The sequence below is a fragment of the Dendropsophus ebraccatus genome, chromosome 9 (assembly GCF_027789765.1).
Source record: "Dendropsophus ebraccatus isolate aDenEbr1 chromosome 9, aDenEbr1.pat, whole genome shotgun sequence".
Classification (NCBI taxonomy): Eukaryota; Metazoa; Chordata; class Amphibia; order Anura; family Hylidae; genus Dendropsophus; species Dendropsophus ebraccatus.
Window position 1 is genome coordinate 22,619,506 of NC_091462.1, and position 12,935 is coordinate 22,632,440.

At 41.2% G+C, this 12,935-nt stretch overlaps 1 protein-coding gene across 2 annotated transcripts in view; it reads left to right on the forward strand.

Annotated features, from left to right (window-relative positions):
- GALNT13 (polypeptide N-acetylgalactosaminyltransferase 13) overlaps window positions 1-12,935 on the forward strand; it is a 233,881-nt gene that overhangs the window by 173,736 nt on the left and 47,210 nt on the right. For both annotated transcript variants that reach the window (XM_069985091.1, XM_069985092.1), the window contains exons 8-9: window positions 2,912-3,051; window positions 8,664-8,762. In XM_069985091.1, coding sequence (XP_069841192.1) covers window positions 2,912-3,051; window positions 8,664-8,762 — 239 coding nt within the window. The remainder of the gene's footprint in view (window positions 1-2,911; window positions 3,052-8,663; window positions 8,763-12,935) is intronic.

Sequence of the window (12,935 nt, forward strand, 5' to 3'; positions counted from 1 at the left end):
TGGTGTTATAGGAGGTGCTATAGACTATATAATCAGGCTGGTGTTATAGGAGCTGCTATAGACTATATAATCAGACTGCTGTTATAGGAGGTGCTAAAAACTACTGTATATAACCAGACTGGAGTTATAGGAGGTGCTATAGACTATATACATAACCAGACTGGAGTTATAGGAGGTGCTATAGACTATATATATAACCAGACTGGTGTTATAGGAGGTGCTATAGACTATATATATATATATATATATATATATATATATAACCAGACTGGTGTTATCGGAGGTGCTATAGACTTTATATACATAAAAAGACTAATGTTATATAAGGTGCTATAGACTATATAACCAGGCTGGTGTTATAGGAGGTGCTGTAGAATATATACATAACCAGACTGGTGTTATAGGAGGTGCTATATACTATATATATATATATATATATATATATATATATATATATATATATATATATATATAAAGACTGGTGTTTTATAAAGTGCTATAGAATATATAACCAGGTTGGAGTTATATAAGGTGCTATAGACTATATACATAACCAGACTGGAGTTATAGGAGGTGCTATAGACTATATACATAACCAGACTGGAGTTATATAAGGTGCTATAGACTATATATATAAGCAGACTGGTGTTATAGGAGGTGCTATAGACTATATATATATATAACCAGACTGGTGTTATAGGAGGTGCTATAGACTATATATATAAGCAGACTGGTGTTATAGGAGGTGCTATAGACTATATAACCAGACTGGTGTTATAGGAGGTGCTATAGACTATATATATAACCAGACTGGTGTTATAGGAGGTGCTATAGACTATATAACCAGACTGGTGTTATAGGAGGTGCTATAGACTATATAACCAGACTGGTGTTATATAAGGTGTTATAGACTATATATATAATCAGACTGGAGTTATATAAGGTGCTATAGATTATATATATAACCAGACTGGTGTTATAGGAGGTTCTATAGACTATATATATATAACCAGACTGGTGTTATAGGAGGTGCTATAGACTATATAACCAGACTGGTGTTATATAAGGTGCTATAGACTATATAACCAGACTGGAGTTATAAGAGGTGCTATAGACTAAATACAACCAGAGAGCTGTGATAGCAGGCGCTCCAGAGAAAATAGCTAGACTTCTGTTTCATTGGGTTTACTAGACTACATAGCCAGGTCACTGTTGTGGGGGTGGGGAGGGGGTGGGGGGCTCTCCAAAGTACAAAGTCATTAAATTTGGCAACAAATATGCCCAGTTATACATGGAAATATCACTTCTACATAATTAGCATATCAAAGAACACCCAAATTGTCTGACAAATTTATAAATATCTCTTCAAATGTTATCAACACAAAAAGTTCTCCTGTGCCTTTAGTTCTGTGTTCAGCACCATGGACAGCAAGTCCGATAGCTGAGCATCACTGGAAACATTCAAGGTTGTTTGAGCATCTTTCTGTGTTGATAACTTTTAAAACACAAGAGATATTGCAAACTTGATTATGGCGATCAATTACTGAGACATTCCTGGTCTTCTCTCACATGACCACCCTCTCATGGGAAAAACTTGCCTTTAATTCAATATTGCATTTTTTTCCAGATGGTGGCCATGTTGCATATATAGCCTAAAAGATAGCCCCCCCTCATCCATTACTTGCTGGGGTATTCAAATGTGTTTTATCCAATTTAAAGAGAAGTTCAGCATTTTCCCCTGATGATGTCACAACAAGGGGGAAAATGGCTTCCCGGCTGATGGATTGCACGCTCAGCCATTCGGTGACTGCCGCAGCGTTCCGCTCCAGTCACTGATTGGCTGAGTGGGCAGACAATCAACCACATCATGACATCATCTGAGAGAAGATTCCGGCCGGGATCCCAGAGCGGCGATACAGCTCTGAAGAGGCACAAAGAGAGGTGAGTTAGGATTTTTTTTATGTTCCCCCTGCCCTTTGCATTTTTAAAAAAGTAGTCGCCTCGTCGGACTTCTCCTTTAAGTTTCTAAAATAAAAGGGTTTCCTCGATACAAGGTCTAATGACTCCAAAAATCATTACATCAATTTAAATAGAGGCTGACAACTAACAGCCCTCATGGGAGCTGACTTGGCAGCCTTATTGGTTGTCACCCAGCTTCGCTTTCTTCACTAATCTTGCTACTTAAAGGGGTTATCCAGTGCTACAAAAACATGGCCATTTTCTTTCAGAGACAACACGACTCTTGTCTCCAGTTCAGGTGCGGTTTGCAATTAAGCTCCATTCACTTCAATGGAACTGAGCAGCAAAACCCAACCCAAGCTGGAGACAAGAATGGGGCCATGTGGCCATGTTATTGTAGCTCTGGATAACCCCTTTAAGGGTGCGTTCACACCTACAGGATCTGCAGCAGATCTGCAGCAGATTTGATGCTGTGTTCAGTTATTTAAATGAAATCTGCTGCAGAAAATCAGCTGCAGATCCTGTAGGTGTGAACGCACCATAAAGGAGTTTTCCCCTTAAAATTAAACATGATATGTTGCCTATGGGGATACATAACAAACAGCCTATTCTTGCCTTTTCACGCTCGCCTGTGTTCTCCTTCAGCATCTTCTGGGTCCTGGCCGAGACAATCCCGCCTCCACTTCTGAGACGGACTCATCTGAGGGTGACAGCCCATTCAGTCGGTCACTGGTCTGTCAGGCTGTCACCCTCAGATGAGTCCGTCTCGAAAGTGGAGATGGGATCATCTCAGCTGAGACTCCAAGATGCCGTAGGAGAAAACATGGGGAGCGCAGAAAGGCAAAAATACACTGTTTGTTATGAATCTCTATAGGCAGCAACATACGAAAACACATGTTTCAGCAGATTGGCAAACCCCTGAAGTAATCGGCAATCTTCTCCAATGTTCCAGGTGTGGTCAAGGTTGATTATGGAGACGTAACAGAGAGGAAATCCCTTCGAGAAAGACTCAAATGTAAACCATTTTCTTGGTACCTAGAAGCCATCTATCCGGACTCCCAGATCCCAAGGCGTTACTTTTCTCTTGGTGAGGTATGAATGTTTTTTACTATTTCATCTAGTTAATCTGTTTTGGTAGTCAATGCGCTGGGTGTTTGTTTACTCAGATCTTTATAGATTGCTTTATACGTCACTAGATTTACAGAGTTAGGCCTTATTCACAAGTCAGTATGTTTTCCTGGATGAAAATCTGGATCCTCTATTTTTCATCCGCAATCCGCAAAAAAAATCATCCGTTTTGCATCTGTATTGTGTTCGGTATTTTTAGCCGTTTTTTTGCAAAAAAAGGCGCGGTGAAGAAAAAAGAGGAGATGGCAAAAATGATATCAGAAGCTGTCCCAACCCCCCCAGTAAGGTCACCTGGACGTCTGGGGGTCATTCTACAGTCAGGCAGGATATTTCTGGCAGAAGGAGCTTGGTGAACGTGCAATGTACTCTCCGCAAATTTTGTGCTCTCCATAGATTTCTATTGGGGGTGTCCGTTCCGTAATTATAGACCGTATTACATCATGTCCGTTTTTTTTATCACGGATTGTGGATCCGCAAAAAAAAAACGATGTATGAATAGCACCATTGAAAATAATGGGTTGTAATGAATTCCGTTTTTCCTGGTCCGGGAAAACGGATAAAAAATACTGACGTGTGAATTGGGCCTTAGGCTATGTTCTGACGCTGTATGACACTGGCCGTTCTGTGACCCGGCTGGGTCATGGAACGGCCGGTGTCAGATAAGATCATTCCGGCCTGTACTGCAGCTGCCGCTGAATTCTGGTGCGGGTGCATCAGTGCGCACCCGCATCAGAACTCCCCACTGCACACAATGAAGCGTGAGTCCGGAACTGCACGCTCCATAGTGTGCACTGACAGGGTTTTCTGTGGCCACTATTCAATGAATAGTGGCCGTAGATAACTGACATGTCAGTTTTCTATGGCGCTGCTAGGGATCCCAGCCGGAGTGTATACCATGTGTGTACACTCCAGCCGGGATTCCCTCAGCCTGCAGCACAATGTAAATTCCATACTAATCACGGCCGTTGCAACAACAGCCGTGATTACGACGGAACTTATGTTATGTGAACATAGCCTTATAATTAATTCATATTGGAAAAGTAGGACTAGACTTGTAGGAATATTGCTTGGACATCTCTGGAAAGTTTGTTAAAGTTAAAAGTAAAAAAAAAAAAAAAAAAAAAGTTGAGTCTTTCTCAAATTTATTTATTTTATTTAAAGTGATATTACCACCCCCTTTTTTCTATGTGCAATTCTCTGCACCAGCCACAAGCTTAGATGTGGCACATGAGATATATACCTGTATAAAACTTGTCTGTGTCTTCTTTCTGCTCTAAAATTGCTTCATTTCATCACTTCACAGTGTCACCTAGGCAGGGCTTCATGGCAGTTAGGACATTTCTCGGTTGGAAGAGGAGGCCCAATTGCCATGAAGCCCCACCTAGGTGACACTGTCAGCTGATGAAATTAAGTGATTTTAGAGCAGAAAGACGAGACAGACAAGTTTTAAACAGGTATATATCATGTAAACTTGTGGATGGTGCGTAAAAACCGCACATAGAGAAAGGGGGCGGCAATATCACTTCGAGGGGTTTGTCCATTTTTGTCTTATGTCCATACTTTCTAATAGGGCATAATATATGTCCCTGGCTTGAGACTTGAGACCACTCTATTAGCCAAACTGATGAAACTAGAAAGAGTTCTTCTTGTTCTGGAGTCGTGTTCGGCAAACTTTGAGATGCTCGATAGAGCTCGATGCTCGACTGAGCATCTCTTGTAGCTCACTCAAAAGTGGCCATACACCTTCAATAACTGATTTCCGAATGATCGTTTGTCCATCAGTTATATCTCCCACATGTAAAAAAAAACATGTAATAACATTTTTTCATTCCAGTTTTTTGTATTTTTCATGCCTTGAAGGGATGATTAAACAAATTTTACAAAAATTAGAACAAAAGTAATCTATTACACTCCTTTGTTCTAATTTTTGTATATTCTGTCCTTTGAAGGGTGAAATATACAAAAATTTGAATGAAAAAGTGTAATAGATTAACCGGACACCCTCAGATCTGCAGAAATCAGTAGTATAAGCGATTTTATGAAACTTTATAGTAGGTTTTATTAGGCAAAAAAGCCTCTTTCTGTACTCAAAAAGCAATTTCCCAGCCTCCCCCGCTCACTTCTGATCTGTGCATTATCAGGCAAACCTGTCTTCATTACAGAGAAGCCAGTGAAGACGGGTTCTACTGTGTCCATTATATCCAATGTAGGGGGGAGGGGCCGAGGGAGATGAGTGAGCAGGGAGAAGAGACATGAAGGTCAGCTGTTTGTAGACTGTCTGGGCACCTAAAACGCTGGATTCAGGGATCAGAAAGGTCAGTGGTTATCTAGGAACTTGCTGAGAGAAGATTGCAGGATATTGTGTTGTGCAGGACTGCTCTGTGCTCACTCACTCCTCTCAGCCCCTCCCCTCTCCATAGAGTGTAATGGACACAGAAATCCTGCTTCTTCTGAAGTCAGGGGGGAGCAAGAAAAACTGCTTTTTCAGTACAGACGGAAACTCTTTTGCTAAATAAAACCTATTACAGAGTTTCTTAAAATCGCTTGTACTCTAGATATTTATTGTTTTCAGAGAAATAACCCTGAAATGACAGTTACACTTTAAGCACTCAAGCATTTAAGTGCTTACTCAATACTACTCTGCAGGACACAATATTATCATGTTTTATATAATCCTATCCCATCTAAATGAGACCTAACTCCACAGTAATAATCACGTCTTCTCAGATCACTGTGAAAATTTACCTTTAAAGCGAATGTACCATCAGGTACATTCGCTTTAAGTGTTGCATGTGACTAGAATGGTGCACAGCACTGGTCTATTACCGAGCACCGGCCCGAGATGATGCACTGGAGGCAGGCCGGCCCACCCTCAGTAAGAGGAAACCCCTGCCCCCCCTATGACATGGCTGCATTGATTCTTATGGAGCCACGTCATAGAGGGACGGGGGTCTTGCCACACTTGGGGCGGGCTGGCCCTGCCTCCAGTGCTTCATCTCGGGCCGGTGCGCGGTAATAGACCAGCGCCATGCACGGGAATAGGGCCACAGTTCAAAAAAAGAACACCGGCTTGCCCGCACTATTCTATAAATGTGCAACACTTACGGTACATTCGCTTTAACAGTTCCAGAAGACAACAAGAAAAATGGTGACTATGTTGGCTGTCAGAAAAGGTAGAAACAGATTTCCCTCCCCGGTAGCTATAGAATGACTAAAGGACCTTGATCTTATACTTTGGTATGTTTATAATTTTTGGTGAACATGCCCTTTAAATGGTCAAATCCAGTAGCCCCACCCATGAGTAAGCACAATGAATACATACAGTAGGCTCTATATATGAGTAATACAGCACAGAACACTGAGTTTGTCAATGCTTCAGAAATAAATATGAATATGTGATTTACCCCATAGCCGCCAGTCTTTCTGTGTGAGGCTATTTGAAGCTTTCAGAATTGCACATAATGAATGGAGCTTGCAAACTCATTTGTGCTATAGCTCAAACACCGCGGCATCTCCGGCAAACACGGCCCCTGGTGTTTAATTATGTTGTATTTTGTTCCTAATTTAGTATGGTGACTGTGTGATAGAGGATGTGATTTAGCATTTCCTCAGAAAACGGCATGTGTATTTTATACATGGTATTGACAGTATTCTGCCAGGAATTATTCACAGAACGAAAACAAGTCTCTATGGCATCAAAAGAGCTTTGCATGGTGAAATATGCCTGAAAGGAATTGCAACATCAAACATGTTGCTTGGGTGAGACGAGAGCAGCTTCCTGAAAATAATAGTATACTGCAGTTGGACATGTAATATTTTTCCCCTGTGATAGATAGATAGATAGATAGATAGATAGATGATAGATAGATAAATAGATAGATAGATAGGAGATAGATAGATGGATAGGAGATAGATAGATAGATAGATAGATAGATAGATAGATAGATAGATAGATAGATAGATAGATAGATAAGTAGAAATTCCGCAGCACACAAGGTTGACGTAAAAGTGAACTGTGATTTATTCAAAACATATAGGCAACACTCCAAGGCGCAACGTTTCGGTGATATCGCATCACCTTTTTCACGCTTGAAAAAGGTGATGCGATATCACCGAAACGTTGCGTCTTGGAGTGTTGCCTATATGTTTTGAATAAATCACAGTTCACTTTTACGTCAACCTTGTGTGCTGCGGAATTTCTACTTATATATTTGAACGGTCTGAAGTCAGGACCCCGACCGCTGGCACCTGCATCTCTGCTACAAGCTGTGCTGCTCACTTTCTTCTACATAGATAGGTAGATAGATAGATAGATAGATAGATAGATAGGAGATAGATAGATAGATAGATAGATAGATAGATAGGAGATAGATAGATAGATAGATAGATAGATAGATAGATAGATAGGAGATAGATAGATAGATAGATAGATAGATAGATAGATAGATAGGAGATAGATATAATGTCAGAGATACACCCATGTGTCCCAGGTGTCATATCCATGAAGGGGGTCTTTTACACATGTTTTGGCGATGCCCCAAGCTGTTCCGATACTGGAGAGGGGTGGCGTCGGCCATACATAAAGCCTATTCAGTGGAATTACAGCAATCTCCGTTGGTGTATATATTGGGCTACGTGGAGGATCTGGCATTGAATGTGGGGGAACAGACTGCAGTAGCTCGCATCCTGTTTATGGCACGTAAGCTTATTGCCCAACACTGGCTTGATGAAGCCCCTCCCTCGGTGTTGGAATTTGTGGGAAAGGTTAATTGGTTAATCGGTATAGAAAAATACGCATATGAGAAGCGAAAAGCTAGCAAAAAGTTTGAAAAGCTTTAGGGCAGGTGGATGGCTGTGCCCGGGCTCGCACCCCCAGGGTCCCACACGTAGGTTGCGTTGAACCGCACGTAAATGGGAGAGATGGTATATATTGCTATCCTGTGTTCACCACCTGTCAGTGGGCATCCTGTACATTTGAGTTCAGAGAACTTTCTAATTATTTTCTTTTTGAACTGTAGCTCAAGAATATTCACGGTGCGCATGTGCACATATGGTTCTTGGAAAGTTGCACTTGATTTATGTTTACATAATGTGTGGAGTTGGACAGTTTAAGGGGTGGGAGGGAGGTATGGGGGTTGGGGGGTGGGAGGGAGGTATGGGGGTTGGGGGGGGGAGGGAGGGGGTGATTTGGAGGTTATTCCCTCCAGGGTTCTTGCAATTGTACGGGGATAAAATCTGTTTTGTGAAAAAGTTTTTACAATAAAAAATTATTCTGATAAAAAAAAAAAAAAGATAGGCGATAGATAGATAGATAGATCATAGATAGATAGATAATAGATGTGAGATGGATGGAAAATAGTGTATTGGCACCTTAGGCGCTGCTGCTGCTTAATCAATGTCTACAGTACATCGGCTACAAGCCCAGAGAGGTTTATTAAGTTATGCACAGACAATGTGACTCCCTTTTTCAGTTTGTTCATCTCTAAACTTGATGGACCTTCAGCTATTACTATTCTATATTGTATACCATGGACTGGTCCAAATATTATAATAACTCCATTCTCTTTTACTTACAGATCAGAAATGTGGAAACCAACCAATGTCTGGATAATATGGGTCGTAAAGAGAATGAAAAAGTTGGCATCTTCAATTGTCATGGCATGGGAGGAAATCAGGTGAGTGTTACTCGGATTATGGGAAGCCTTGAACGCAAATCGTTGTAGAGCCATCAGCAGAATACAGGTCAATGTGATGTGAATGGACGTGCTTGAAAAACAGCCATCATTTTAGGTGACACAGTGGGGTGGGTATTGTAATAGTTGTCACTGCTCAGTGTGTCTCCTATCTATCTATCTATCTATCTATCTATCTATCTATCTATCTATCTATCTATCTAATTTTATATATATATATATATATATATATATATATATTTTTTTTTTTTTTTTTTTTTTTTTGGGGGGGGGGGGGGTGTCTAGTTATTTAAAGGGATCTGTATTCTGCCATGGAAGCCTAAAATTGAGCCACCCATGCAGGTGTGAACATTGCCTTCCTTAGGAACTTTAGTACATCTTAAAGCAGAAAAATCGATCCAGAACCAGACTGCAGGAGAAACCTGCTTATCTGGCATATCGAATTATCAGTAAATCTCATTATGTATTTAAAGGGGTTGGCCGCTTCATAGTAAAATTTGTTAAGTGTACAGTATCATTAAGTGTACTCTTAGCACTTACTGACTGCAGCTCAGCTCCCAGTGTACCCCATAGAGCTAAAAGCAGACTCCTCTCCTCCTGCTGCCCTGCTCTGTGGTGAGTCTGTCCATAAGATGGCTGACATGGAGGAGCATGTGACCATGCCCACCCCCTGGTGTCCACCACTGAGCCTGTATATGCCTATGGAGTACACAATGCTTAAATGCTTGACTTCAGTAACAAACACCTTTAAAATCAATGGGAGACTCGAGCATTTAACCAGCTGCCCCCTGCTGAGGGTGCCTGGTTCACTGTCAAGGGATGTGTAAACGAAATGTCACAATATTCGAATGTAAAAATACAATACGTTACTGCAGGACACACTAGAACTCTGGAGGTATGCGGTCAATTGTCGGCATACCGCTAGAGCTCTAATGTGCCTTGCAGTAACCTGAGCATCACAAGGTGCTCAGTCCAGCATAGTGCATGTAAACTTTATATTATTAAACACAATGCAAAAAGTTTAACATAAACTTAACAAATTCAGGACACCACAGAAAGGACTTCACATTCGTCCAATACATGACTAATTGAGTAATATCATTTTTCTGAATAATTTATGCGACTTGATAAATGAAACAGATTTCGGATAATGGATTCAGGTTTGCACTTTTGCCAATATTTAGTTCCACTTTAATTATTCCGCATGGTTTCTGGGAAATATCTGTCCCTGATTTACACCCTTCTTGCAGCCTTTGTGATTTACAGTAGTCACTGGGGACATCTGCTGATCCATCTTCTTTTGGTATCGGCTCTACGGCTGTCATCCTTCTTCTATGTTCGTTCCGTAGGGAGTTGATTTCTACAGGAGCTGCTAGGAGAAGATTTTGGCCCCTTCTAGCATTTGCACTTCAGAAGAAATCTCAGTACGTTCCTTTAACAAAATGGAAACCGAGAAAGAGTTTTACTCAGAAAATTACAGAAACTTACTCTGAAGTTTCTGTTTCCTCAGTTTTCATATTAGCTCCTAGCGGTGGCCATTATAATGCCAACTGAGCAAGCTGAAAATGTGCAGTGTAGAAATCTTTTCTTCCTGATCTGGACCCTCAGGCATTCAAAGGAATCTCAGATTCAAAAAAGTTTTGACATGTAAAAAGTTTTGTGGTCTGGATGTTGAGATGCAAATGGCTTCTCCCTGCTCTCTGTACATGCATCCGGAAAAAGCCCTATAGAGTTACATTATGATTAAATGCACTTAGCTCTGGCTTCTTTCGGCCCATTGTAGTGAACATAGATCCCTGAACTATCAAACCCTTGAGTTGTCCCTGCATGTCAACATTTTTTGGAAAGCTCAACAATACTTTAAAGCAATACTGTACTGAGGGGGTGGGGGGGGGGGGGCAACAACTTTTACCTCTCTTTCTTCTATTGCTCTCTTTCTCTCTCCTTTTAGTCTGGAGCTATGGCCCAAAATTATCCCCAAAATAATATGGTTTTCTCTAATCTTAACCAGTTCCGCTACTATATAAATAGTATACAAGAGTTTCCTGTAAAGTGATATTGTAGCCCCTCTGCAGTTCTTCACACCATCCACAAGCTTAGATGCTGCAAATTCGATAGATACCTCTGTGTCTTCTATCTGCTCTAATATCACTTAATTACCTCAGTGGACAATGTCACCTGGGTGGGGCTTCACAGCAGTTGGGCCCCCCTCTTCCCAGCGATGAAGTGAATTAAGAGTAAGGGGGGGGGGGGCAGTATCACAGAGTTGGGTTGTCCTTCAAGAACCCACTGAATGTGTCAAGAATCTGTATTTCAAGTAGTTCTCCTTTTTGTAACTGGAATTTCTCCTTTCAAATAGTGATTGCTAGAACTTGCCAGTAGGGCACAGCGTTAAATGTCTCCTTTTGGCAGAGAAAAAAGCAAATCAGACATCCTGGAGGGATATTAAGTCCTGCTTGAAGCCTGAGGCTGGGTTCACACTACGTATATTACAGTCAGTATTGTGGTCCTCATATTGCAACCAAAACCAGGAGTGGATTAAAAACACAGAAAGGATCTGTACACACAATGTTGAAATTGAGTGGATGACCGCCATTTAATGGCAAATATTTGCTGTTATTTTAAAACAATGGCTGTTATATTGAAATAATGGCCATTATTTACTGTTATATGGCGGCCATCCACTCAATTTCAACATTGTGTGGACAGAGCCTTTCTGTGTTTTTAATCCACTCCTGGTTTTGGTTGCAATATGAGGACCACAATACTGACTGAAATATACGTAGTGTGAACCCAGCCTTAAAGTGGTCCCAGTACAGTAATTGAGTACTTGTTATCCTTCTCTCTAGTGCCTCTCTACCATACTTTCTCTTTATTACTTGTTCTTTTTTTAGATGGACAAAAATGTATCCCCTTGGATTATATCATTTTTAAGTGTTCCCAGGGTTTTGGGTCTAGACTTCCTGTCTCTATAGGAAGTGAGGCCAAGTCTAGACAGACTTCACCTACCTTCATAAACATTCCACATACAAGTATATGGGGCAATGTAACCCATTCCCAGCCTACAATGAAGAGTGCATTAACATACTAAAAGATTCTAAAGTAGTGTTATTACAGTATGTGTAATAATACGTAAGACAGGTAATGTCCTGCAACCGACATAGTGTCATTTAGCAACATATAGTGGGACACTGCACATGGAAGTGCCATAATCCCTTTATTGTTCTTTATTAGTATCATACCCAGAGGTCTAACTCCAGCCAAGCGATCTTTGATGGCCTATTTTAAAGTTAAGCCAAGAATATTATAGTTGTGCAGAACCCCTTTAAGTAAAGCTCAACATCATGCATACAATATTACACAATCACTTGGCACTAAGCTTTGGGGGGGGAGGGGTACACAAATGGGGTGCAGGAGGGGCACAGGTTCATATTCCAGTGGTGCCAGACCAGAGATTTGCAGAAATATTCTATCCCACACCGATAGCAGCTTGTGCTAGACCGCCGTGAACATGACTGTAGTTATTTTTCCTGTGGGTAGTATAGACCGCCACCAGTAGTATCATGACAGATAATTAAATCAATGTGACATTTCTATCATAATTAGAAGAGAAGGATTTAAGACTCAGGTGATGGGTATTCCCAGCGAGTTGGAAAAAAGGAAATAGTTCTGTCATATTTTCCTGCCGACGCTCTTGACAACATAATACTCCGTAGAACAAGAAAGGTGGTTTAATCACATCAGCTTCCCCGGGCCGCGTGAGGGAAAGTTACAGCTTCTCAGCTGATGCTCTTTATTCTTCCTGGGAGATCAAACTCCTGTAAGTTTGTCTTCGGCAAGAAATTTGCCTTACTTTAGATAAAGGAAGTACAGATGTAGCCGAGCCAGGGATAGTATCAGCCTCAGGCAAACCCGAGAAGATGCCAGAACCCCTGGACTTGTACAATAATGGACTTTGCTCTTGTTAAGACAATGGTGAGAAAATTGTGGTCTTGTGGTAATGATATCTCATGGACTTTAAAGGAGAAGTCCGGCGGATTATAAAATCCTGCCGCTGGCAGGGGGAAAAATTCATTATAGGTACTAACTTACCTCTCCCCGTAATTGCGGTGAGCAGCGGGGCTGGCCGCAGGACCCCTGCCAGGCTCTGGGATC